This window comes from Coregonus lavaretus, assembly GCF_964263955.1.
Source record: "Coregonus lavaretus genome assembly, chromosome: 8".
Classification (NCBI taxonomy): Eukaryota; Metazoa; Chordata; class Actinopteri; order Salmoniformes; family Salmonidae; genus Coregonus; species Coregonus lavaretus.
In genome coordinates this window covers 39,142,974-39,155,405 of record NC_139995.1, presented here as the reverse complement: position 1 = coordinate 39,155,405, position 12,432 = coordinate 39,142,974, and the positions used below count along the sequence as shown (strand labels likewise).

The 12,432-nt window shown below is 43.5% G+C and overlaps 1 protein-coding gene across 1 annotated transcript; it reads right to left on the bottom strand.

Annotated features, from left to right (window-relative positions):
* Positions 1–2,247: 2,247 nt before the first annotated feature.
* Positions 2,248–2,946, bottom strand: LOC311134048 (RING finger protein 223-like; the record flags this gene model as incomplete). Its single annotated transcript, XM_084167653.1, has 1 exon — positions 2,248–2,946. One exon carries the CDS (start codon positions 2,944–2,946, stop codon positions 2,248–2,250), a length of 699 nt encoding a protein of 232 aa, XP_084023779.1.
* Between the last annotated feature and the right edge of the window lie 9,486 nt (positions 2,947–12,432).

Genomic DNA, 12,432 nt, shown 5'->3' with positions numbered 1-12,432 from the left:
CCCTTCTTTGCGAGGCATTGGAAAACCTCCCTGGTCTTTGTGGTTGAATCTGTGTTTGAAATTCACTGCTCGACTGAGGGACCTTAAAGATAATTGTATGTGTGGGGTACAATACCAATTCAAAAACTATTATTGCTCAGAGTGAGTCCATGCAACTTATGAGACTTGTTAAGCAAATGTTTACTCCTGAATTTATTTAGGCTTGCCATAACAAAGGGGTTGAATACTTTCCTCAACGATTTTCATTTTGTATTCATTTGTAAAAATATCTACAAACATAATTTCACTTTGACATTATGGAGTATTGTGTGTAGCCAGTGACACAACATCTACATTTAATACATTTTAAATTCAGGCTGTAACTCATCAAAATGTGGAAAAAGTCAAGGGGTGTGAATACTTTCTGAAGGCAATGTATATTCTAGAGTCTGTCGAGAAACTTGTAATTAAAAAGGTATAACACATTTAAAGGGATGAAAACTCCATGAGTAAATCTGTTGGCCAGCAAGTGGGAGGGTTTTCAGCAGTTTAATTAAAAGTATTCAGCGTGCGCAAGGGAACCACTTCTGCAAAGCCCATTACGCACCTGTATAAGGTAAGTCTGAATATCAACTACTGAGAAGTGCGTAGGAAACTGCGTACATTTCCTAAGTCTGAATCGGGCCCTAGAAGCATACTCTGCATACTAGAAAAACCTCAAGGTAAAAATTCTAGTAGCATGTGCAGTCTTGTTAGACATAATGTAACACATCATCGCTCTGCATCAGCTTTGACGCACAGTCCATACACATGTAAACCGAAGTTGTCCAAAAGCAATACATTGTTAGCATATCTTTTGTTTACACATACAAAGATATACGTGATTATTAAGTATGCATTAAAATAGTTTTAATACGTCCAACCCCTCCAAGTGAACGAGTTCAGATAACATTCAACAGCTGCTGATGATGCCATGTCCTTTCTTGAGAACGCTTTTTGCAATGAAAGTCAAATGGGCTGTCAGTGTTCAAATGTACTGTGCATTGTTGTGTGCACTGTGATGCCTTGTAGGCTAGTGGAAGCATTTGTCAAAAAGCACAACACAGGTCCATAAGTAGGCCCTCACCTCTACCATTAAGTTAGTATGGGAACTGTATAGTAGGCTATATTATGTGTGATGTAGGTGTTCCATGCTAATGTGTAGTGTCTATTCAGCAAGAACTGTCCTGCAGCAGTGACATGCTGTGTGTGGTCCCCCTGCCCTTGCCAGTGGTGTGGCAGAGTCAGAGTGGGGCCTGGCCATTACCCATGTTATAAATAGACCTGTAGTAGTGTGTCTGCCTGCTGGTCACATGTAGGGCCACTGTCTGGGTGCCCTTCCACACTTGTAACATAAATAGAAGCCCCTCTGAAGTGGAAGAGGTAAGACAGGATCAGTAGTATAATTACCTATTACCTTACACCAGTACTGACTTACACAATAATAGTGAGCATATATCTAAACAGATGCAGTGATAAAGATTCTAGTTAGCTACCCTAAAAAATATATTTTAATTTGGTACATGATTTAAGCTCAAAATATTTCACATAAAACAATATCATATAAAACAAGAACCATGTGAGGGAAAAGTCACATGCTTTAGTAAATAATTGACCATTAGCCTAATTTAAAACAATACATAAGGTGATGATCAGGGAATAATCAACAACACGTTCAAGATCACATAATAAGACACTTGTTCCATGTAGCCTACAGACTACAGTACAGTGTGTCTTGGTGTAGTTGTCTGAAGAACATTCCAGAAAAGCAAACAAGTGTATGTGATGCTAGCCTACAACAGTCCAATCTTGTAGGGAGAGACCAAATTAGTAAATGAAGGTGGTTGCTTTTTTGAAGTGTTCAAGTGGGATATTGCCCTAAAATGTTTATTCTGTCCTACTGAGCCCCTTACTTTATGTTCGTATTCTTATCTTTTATTATTTATTGTTGTTGAATTGTCGAAAAGGAACCTGCAAGTAAGCCTTTCGTTGGACGGTGTATCCTGTACATACGACTAATACAAAACTTGAAACTATGAAGGTCTTTTAATAGCAAAAAATAAAAGTCCTCTGTACAAACAAAGCCAGCTTGTCTATTAGTCTCATCCTTTGGCAATCCTGAGAGAACATTCTGACAGTTTCCTGGTGTGTAAGTCCCAATGTGACCTGCAATAAATGTGTCCACCCTGTGCTGTACATAGGGAGTGTCAGTGTCCATTGCTTCCTGTCTCACTGTGGCAGCTGGGTGACTGTGAAGGGTGTAGAGGCCTGCCCCACGGTGGCAGGAGCCATGCTTTTGAAACAGTGAACCGATCCCGTGCTGAAGATACAATGCATCGGCCACATGATGACACACACTAGCATGACCAGCAGCACCGCGATCAGCACCAGCCGCTTCCAGTCTGAGAAGAGGCTGCAGAGGCATTGTCTGGCCCAGACGAATCTCCTTCTGTCAGCCTCAGTCTGTCTGGACGCAGCCTCCTCCTGGATTATCCCGATGTTGATACAAATACAGGTGGAGGTGCCGACTGGATGGAGAAGGTCAGGGCTGCCGGGGCTGGAGTAACACAGCTTCTTCCCATCCAGCCACACCCTCTCCTCCTGCTGCAGGTGGGTGGGCAGCCGGCCCAGCACCTCCAGACTTGTGAGGAGGGCGGGGGGGCCACTGGCAGGGATGGAGGTGGGGTGCCTGCAGAGGGGGCAAGGGATCTGGCCCACCTCCTGTTCCACAGACACCACCATAACCCGGGTGACACACTCCAGGCAGAAGGTGTGGGTGCAGTCCAGCAGCTTGGGTGTCTTGAAGACATTGTCGTAGGTGTTGAAACAGATTAAGCACTCTGGCTTGTCCTCGCCAGAGGAAGGGTCCGTCTCCTCCTCGGGCACTGGGTCCGGGGCCTGTGTGTGCCAGACCTTGGGGGCCTTCATGGTTCACTCTCCCTCTGGTTCTGTTATGCACCTACAGGAAAAGATGCCAAATATAAATGTTTCGGTTTTAAACAGAGGGTGACCGTTTGAAAATGTTTAATTTGGTATTCTGTTTTGTTTGTACACCCTGAAGATAAAGAAAGGATAGGCTTAGGGTGTCCGATTAGCCACATTGATTCCTTGAGGTCAGGACAATACCAAGGCAAACTTCTCTCTTCAAATATTACATAGAGATACACATTAAAGATTAGACTGTGTTTGTTCACTTTCTTCATGACTTGCATCTCTTATCTTGTACTGAACCTGTTCAATTGAGTATTTCATTGATTCAACTATGCCAACCAACACTTAAACATTACTATCTTGGTTTTTGTTTTGTGGTGAACGTTTGGTTGTTTTTAACATTTACGTTATTGTACATTAGACATTTAAATTGTCTTGCGTATTCTGTCTGTTCTTGTTATTGTCACAGTTGACAATGTAAAGGAAACAAAGGAAAGTGTTACAGAAATCCCCATTTCCTTATTGATCTCGGTCCTTAAGTGTAGCTAACAGGTGAGTGAGGTCTTTGTTAACAGCCCAGAGGGAAGTTGACAGGCGTCATTTCATGTCCAGCAGATTAATCATTAAAGGATAAATTGTCTTTTTTACAACCAAATCTCTATTTTCGATGTAAATGGTATATTATAGAAAGGTCCAGACACCTTTTTTGTGATTTCAAGTTTTTAAGAAAGTTACCCAAAACAGCAAAACACTTCCTCATTCTGGTTGTATGGTATGGGGGCCCGAATAAAACTTGAACAAAGGCTCCAAAAGCACCCAAATACGTCCTTTTAGAAACAGCAAAGCTCTCAGTATAGTGATGCAGGTCTTTAGATGTTGTACACATGAAATTGTGTCATTCCAAACTTTTTCCGCAATGTTATATCCCTTTTGCGCGACTCGACGTTTCCCGTATTCAGCTGTTCCAGTCGCCATGTATCCTGCTGCTACAGGTAACTGCCAAAATAAAGGAACAACCAACAAAGTGTCTTAGTAGGGCGTTGGGTCACTATGAGCCACCAGAACAGCTACAATGCGCCCTAGTATAGATTAGGGCTGACCCCAATTAGTCGACAGGCTGTTGGTCGACCAAGCTTTTTTTTAAAATAGCAAATATACACTACCAGTCAAATGTTTTAGAACACCTACTCATTCAAGGTTTTTTCTTTATTTTTACTATTTTCTACATTGTAGCATAAGAGTGAAGATGTCAAAACTATGAAATAACACATATGGAAACACAAAAAAGTGTTAAACAAATTAAAATATATTTTATATTTGAGATTCTTCAAATAGCCACCATTTGCCTTTATGACAGCTTTGCACACTCTTGGCACTCTTGGTCAGGGAGGTGACCAAGAACCCGATGGTCACTCTGACAGAGCTCCAGAGTTCCTCTGTGGAGATGGGAGAACCTTCCAGAAGGACAACCATCTCTGCACCACTCCAACAATCGGGCGTTTATGGTAGAGTGGCCAGACGGAAGCAACTCCTCAGTAAAAGGCACATGAAAGCCCGCTTGGAGTTTTCCAAAAGGCACCTAAAGGACACTCAGACCATGAGAAACAAGATTATCTGGTCTGATGAAACCAAGATTGAACTCGTTTGGCCTGAATGCCAAGCGTCATGTCTGGAGGAAAACTGGCACCATCCATATGGTGAAGCATTGTGGTGGCAGCATCATGTTGTTGGGATGTTTTTCAGCGACAGGGACTTGGAGACTAGTCAGGATCGAAGGAAAGATGAACAGAGCAAAGTACAGAGAGATCCTTGATGAAAACCTGCTCCAGAGCGCTCAGGACCTCAGACTGGGGCGAAGGTTCACCTTCCAACAGGACAACGACCCTAAGCACACAGCCAAGACAACGCAGGAGTGGCTTCGGGACAAGTCTCTGAATGTCCTTGAGGGGCCCAGCCAGAGCCCGGACTTGAACCTGACCGAAAATCTCTGGAAAGACATGAAAATAGCTGTGCAGCGACGCTCCCCATCCAATCTGAGAGCTTGAGAGATTCTGCAGAGAAGAATGGGAGAAACTCCCCGAATACAGCTGCCAAGCTTGTAGCGTCATACCCAAGAAGACTCAAGGCTGTAATCGCTGCCAAAGGTGCTTCAACAAAGTACTGAGTAATGGGTCTGAATACTTATGTAAATGTGATATTTCCGTTTTTTTATTTGTAATAAATTTGCTGCATTTTCTAAAAACCTGTTTTTGCGTTGGCATTATGGGGTAATGTGTGTTGATTGATGAGGGGAAAAAACAATTAAATCTATTTTAGAATAAGGCTGTAACGTAACAAAATGTGGAAAAAGTCAAGGGGTCTGAATACTTTCCGAATGCACTGTATATGGAAAAATACACATTTAAAAATTTCGGCCAATCGATTGGTCGAAAGAACAGACAGCTTTCGGTCGACCAAGATTTGTTTGTTTGTCGGGGACTGCCCTAGTATAGATTCTACAAATGTCTGGAACTTCCTGTGTGGAAGCACTCCATGCTTTCAATATACTTTGTATCCCTCATTTACTCAAGTGTTTCCTTTATTTTGGCAGTTACCTGTAGAATGGACAGAGGTATCACTCGAGTTGCAACAAAAAATGATATAGAACGTTGCGGATAAAGTACAAAAAAAATATATATGTGAAATCACAAAAAAGGAGTCTGGACCCTTCTATAACAACCATTTACATAAAAAATTGAGATTTGGTTGTAAAAAATATAACTTTTCCTTTAAGTTTACGGTCTACTTTCTGACTCTCCCTCCCTTCTATAGATGGAGCAACATGAAAAACTATAACACATTTTTATAAAATGAGGAAGACTATTGCCATCTGTTTTACTAGTGACTGTCAGCTATCAATTTACAAATATGGAGATGTTCTAGCTTGATAGCAGCTTTAGTCGAATATAAGTTAACATGCATTACCATAACATATTAGGAGAAAGCTTATTTTAAGACTTCTTGACAGTGCCATTTCACAACAACAAACAGATGGAGGATAGAAACAACTTATCATTCAGTCCGGAAACCAATCATTTCAAATGAGTAGTATAGTCCTTACCTGCAGGGAGTGGTATTAGTAGTAGTATTGATTCAATGTCTTATATTTCTAGAGGGGTTTTCCTGGGGTCTGTATTTGGGACACTGATGGAGCATCAACAGCAATGACCTTAATCTTGTCTTTATTATCCTTCAGGTAATATCTCAGTCACTCTCTCCTCTCTCTGACTCCTTCAGGTATTATCTCAGTCACTCTCTCCTCTCTCTGACTCCTTCAGGTAATATCTCAGTCACTCTCTCCTCTCTCTGACTCCTTCAGGTAATATCTCAGTCACTCTCTCCTCTCTCTGACTCCTTCAGGTAATATCTCAGTCACTCTCTCCTCTCTCTGACTCCTTCAGGTAATATCTCAGTCACTCTCTCCTCTCTCTGACTCCTTCAGGTAATATCTCAGGCACTCTCTCCTCTCTCTGACTCCTTCAGGTAATATCTCAGTCACTCTCTCCTCTCTCTGACTCCTTCAGGTATTATCTCAGTCACTCTCTCCGCTCTCTGACTCCTTCAGGTATTATCTCAGTCACTCTCTCCTCTCTCTGACTCCTTCAGGTATTATCTCAGGCACTCTCTCCTCTCTCTGACTCCTTCAGGTATTATCTCAGGCACTCTCTCCGCTCTCTGACTCCTTCAGGTAATAGCTTAGTCACACTCTCTCTCTCCCTTTCCTCGCTCTCAATGAACTAACAGTCCAGTCTCACCTGCAGTGCTTACACTCTGGAGGGGAGAAAGGAGGAGGGAGGGAAATACCAAGGAGGAAGAGACTGGAAAAAAAACAAAGCACTCACTCACTCTCTCTGTCACACACACACATCCTGCCATATAACAGTGACAAAGCATTTCATGAAAGTTTCGTTGATAATCCTTTACCGGGGGAGTGAGACTATTATTAATTAAGACAGCTTTCTTGTATGACAGTGTAGTATGGGTGTGAATGGACAAAATGCAAATACATGGGGATCCTAATGGATTTGATCTAGTATTACCCATTCATGATTTTTTTGTTTTTACTAAGACAAAAACAGGCCACATTAAAAAAATCGGCTTGTGTGCTGTATGTTTGAGACACTTACATCACCCAGGTATGTCTACCAAAACAAACAATTCCTTAAAAACAAACAACTCCACCAGTCATCAAAGCCAGAAGGTCATAATTAAGTGAAGCCAGTGTTGGGAGGATATTTTGGCACGGGTGTTGTTAGGCCCGAGACGAAGTCGAGGGCTGGCATACCGTGCTAAATTATCCTCCAAACACCGGCTTCGAGGGCATTATCACTTTTATACAACGGGTTACCAACATATTAAAATAATGATTTACATATTTTCATAAAAAACGTTATTTTGATAAATGTATTCATACTATTTCATCCTTTCACAAGATATAGTGCCGACACAAATCTATGGTTGCTACCCAAGCCGGCTGGTTGTTCATTCTATCGGTTCAGTTGCCAGAGACGTGACCCAGTCGTTCAGTCTTTTTGTTCTGTATCTATTGACGTGACCCAGTCGTTCGTTCTAAATGTTCCATTGCCATACTGGCTGGCAACGTTCTTATCCCTTGCTTGCTATCTAGCCAACTACGGCTAACCTACTGTCAAGTCAAACAGTGCAGCCAGAATAACAGCAAAGTAGCTGCATTTGCGTTTGTTTAAGCTGTTTTCTAGTGACATTTATTTGGATACATCCATAACAATGAGCTAATGATGCACGATTCCGCCTGGCATAGAAAATGTGCTCTTTCATCAGCACACTGTTGTTCGAGGAGCTAGCCAACAACACAACTAACACAATCATTTCAAACTGAAGCTGGAACGACAGCAAACTAGCGCCACTTCATTTCATTTTACCAGTTTTTTTTTTTTTTACATTTCTTTGTATATATATATATATATATATATATATATATATATATATATATATATATATATATATATATATATATATATATATATATATATTTATATATATATCATGATTTTGACTGGCTGAGGAAAGCTGCCTGCCTGTCTCATCCCGACTCCTGACACGGTCATTACTATGGGACAGCTGGAGATCGAATTTGAATATTGAAACAATGTTGCAAATGTCGGCTAGACACACAGCAAGGTTTATACAAATCTCCGCTGTTGAAAACTAAATGTTAGTCTAAAAGAAATGTGAGTGTCACGCCCTGACTCAGGGGACTCGTATATGTTGAGTCAGGGTGTGTAGTTTCTATGTTGTGTATTTCTATGTTGTAGTTCTAGTATGTCTAGATCTATGTTGGCCGGTGTGGTTCCCAATCAGAGGCAGCTGTCGCTCGTTGTCTCTGATTGGGGACCATACTTAGGCAGGCTATTGGCACTAGTGGGTTGTGGGATCTTGTTCCGTGTAAGGTATGTTTTGTGTTCTACCTTGGACTTCACGTTTCGTTTAGTTTGTTGTTTTGTCGTGGTGTTTATTCAGTATAAAATAAACATGTACGCATATCACGCTGCGCCTTGGTCTGACCCGTCTATGAACGAACGTGACAGAAGATCCCACCAAATGAGGACCAAGCAGCGTGCCCAGGAAGAGCGAATTGCCATGTCACAGGTGGGCAAATTGTGGTCATGGGAAGAGATATTCGCAGGGTAAGGGCCATGGGCGAAGGTAGATGCCCAGGCAGGAGAGGAGCAACGGCAACACGGAAGCCGGCCGAGGAGGAGGCCCGAGAAGCAGCCCCAATAAAAAATGTTGGGGGGGCTAAAGGGGTGGTCGGGGAGCGTGAGAGAAGAGCCCCGACCACTGCACCCGGTTGGTTTTCAGTTTGGGTCCCTACGACCTTGGGAGGAGTCGGAGGATGACGACGACGACGAGTTTCTGTTCTCTAACTCGTGGGGGCTCCCGGAGGAGTCCTCACGGGAAGAGGAGTGCCGACGACGGAGACCCGAGAGGCAACCCCAAGAACATTTTGGGGGGGGAAACACGGTGTGGATGACGAGGCAGCAGGAGGCTGCGACAGGGCGGATCTGCAGGTTAGGAGAGGAGGCCACCATGTTACGGGGGCTATTGGTTCAGGCGCTACAGGAGGCTAAAAGGGAGAAGGAAAGTGTAGAGGCACGGCGAGAGGAGCTGGTTAGGCAGCAGAGGGAGCGGGGGTTAATAAAGGAACCCAGTCCCGCTCCTCGCACCAAGTAAGTGGTGCGTGTCGCCAGTCCGGTCCGGCCCGTTCCTGCTCCCCGCACTAAGGCAGTGGTGCGTGTTCCCAGTACGGCCCGACCCGTTCCTGCTCCTCGCACCAAGCCAGTGGTGTGCGTCGCCAGCCCGGTCCGGCCTGTTCCTATCCCTCGCACCAAGCCAGTGGTGCGCGTCGCCAGCCCGGTCCGGCCTGTTCCTGTCCCTCGCACCAAGCCAGTGGTGCGCTTCGCCAGCCCGGCCCGGCCTGTTCCTGACCCTCGCACCAAGCCAGTGGTGCGCGTTGCCAGCCCGGACCGGCCTGTTCCTGCCCCTCGCACCAAGCCAGTGGTGCGCGTCGCCAGCCCGGGCCGGCCTGTTCCTGTCCCTCGCACCAAGCCAGTGGTGCGCGTCGCCAGCCCGGTCCGGCCTGTTCCTGCCCCTCGCACCAAGCCAGTGGTGCGCGTCGCCAGCCCGGTCCGGCCTGTTCCTTCCCCTCGCACCAAGCCAGTGGTGCGCTAATAAGCATGCACCCATTAAGAAAATGACTGTAAAAATGCAAAAGAATGGCAAATAAGTCTGGCTGCACAACCGATTGGCAAATGTATTGCAAATTGAGAAATCATGTGACTAAACTGAATAAAAAGAAGAAACTACACTATGAAACAAAGATAAATTACATAAAGAATGATAGTAAAAAGCTTTGGAGCTTTAAATGAAATTTTGGGAAGAAAGGCAAACTCAGCTCCATCATTAATTGAATCAGATGGCTCATCATCACAAAACCAACTGATATTGCCAACTACTTTAATGATTTTTTCATTGGCAAGATTGGCAAACTTAGGCATGACATGCCAGCAACAATTGCTGACACTACACATCCAAGTATATCTGACCAAATTATGAAAGACAAATCATTGTAATTTTGAATTCCGTAAAGTGAGTGTGGAAGAGGTGAAAAAAGTATTGTTGTCTATCAACAATGACAAGCCACCGGGGTCTGACAACTTGGATGGAAAATTACTGAGGATAATAGCGGACGATATTGGCACTCCTATTTCCCATATTTTCAATTTAAGCCTACTACAATGTGTGTGCCCCCAGGCTTGGAGGGAAGCAAAAGTAATTCTGCTACCTTAGAATAGTAAAGCCCCCTTTACTGGCTCAAATAGCCAACCAATTAACCTGTTACCAACCCTTAGTAAACTATTGGAAAAAATTGTGTTTGACCAGATACAATGCTATTTTACAGTAAACAAATTGACAACAAACTTTCAGAGAGAAGGACATTCAACAAGCACAGCACTTACACAAATGACTGATGATTGGCTGCGAGAAATTGATGATAAAAAGATTGTGGAGGCTGTTTTGTTAGACTTCAGTGCGGCTTTTGACATTATCGATCATAGTCTGCTGCTGGAAAAACGTAAATGTTATGGCTTTACTCCACCTGCTAAACTGTGGATACAGAGAACACCTGTCTAACAGAACACTGAGGGTGTTCTTTAATGGAAGCCTCTCCAACATAATCCAGGTATAATCAGGAATTCCCCAGGGCAGCTGTCTAGGCCCATTACTTTATTCAATCTTTACTAATGACATGCCACTGGCTTTGAGTAAAGCCAGGGTGTCTATGTATGCGGATGACTCAACACTATACATGTCAGCTACTACAGTGACTGAAATGACTGCAACACTTAACAAAGAGTTGCAGTTAGTTTCAGAGTGGGTGGCAAGGAATAAGTTTGTCCTAAATATTTATAAAACTAAAAGCATTGTATTTGGGACAAATCATTCACTATACCCTAAACCTCAACTAAATCTTGTAATAAATAATGTGGAAATTGAGCAAGACTAAACTGCTTGGAGTAACCCTGGATTGTAAACTGTCATGGTCAAAACATATTGATACAACAGTAGCTAAGATGGGGAGAAATATGTCCATAATAAAGCCACAAAAAAGGAATTGCAATTGGCTCAGAACAGGGCAGCACGGCTGGCCCTTGGATGTACACATAGAGCTAATATTAATAATATGCATGTCGATCTCTCCTGGCTCAAAGTGGAGGAGAGATTGACTTCATCACTACTTGTGTTTATGAGAGGCGTTGACATGTTGGGTGCACCGAGCTGTCTGTTTGATCTACTGGCGCACAGCTCGGTCACCCATGCATACCCCACAAGACATGCCACCAGAGGTCTCTTCACAGTCCCCAAGTCCAGAACAGACTATGGGAGGTGCACAGTACTACATAGAGCCATGACTACATGGAACACTATTCCACAGCAAGTAACTGATGCAAGTAGTACAATTAGATTTAACAAACCGATAAAATACACCTTATGGAACAGCGGGGACTGTGAAGCAACACAAACATAGGCGCAGACACATGCATACACACACACACGATAACATACGCACTATACACACACGTACACATGGATTTTTGTACTGTAGATATGTGGTAGTGGTGGAGTAGGGGCCTGAGGGCACACATTGGGTTGTGAAATCTGTGAATGTATTGTAATGTTTTTTAAATTGTATGAACTGCCTTAATTTTGCTGGACCTCAGGAAGAGTAGCTGCTGCCTTGGCAGCAGCTAATGGGGATCCATAATAAATACAAATTGTACTGTGAACAGTGTAACAATCTCATTCCTGTTGAACTTGATTTCAGTATATTGTGAATTGATGTCCGTCCCACTGACTTGAGTGGTTTGCTTTTACTTTATAAATCAAGACGTGTCTAGGTCTGTCTGGATTGGCAGTGCTAGCTGTGCCACTAGAGATCCTGGTTCGAAACGAGGCTCTGTCGTAGCCGGCCGCGACCGGGAGACCCATGGGGCGGCGCACAATTGGCCCAGCGTCGTCCAGGGTAGGGGAGGAAATGGCCGGCAGGGATGTAGCTCAGTTGGTAGAGCATGGCGTTTGCAATGCCAGGGTTGTGGGTTCGATTCCCACGGGGGGGCCAGTATGAAAAATAAAATAATGTATGCACTCACTAACTGTAAGTCGCTCTGGATAAGAGCATCTGCTAAATGACTAAAATGTAAAAATGTTAACCATTTGTATGGTGATTGTGATTACTTTCAGGTAGAGCCAGTGGGGTAGGACACATAAGAAAGGCAAAGATGGTCTATGACTGGGTAGTGAGGGATAATCTGTGGTAAATATAATGTAATAAAAAGGCATTGGAACATACTGCACAGGCCATTGCTAACGTAAAAGCGCAATAAAAATAAAACAATTCTCACT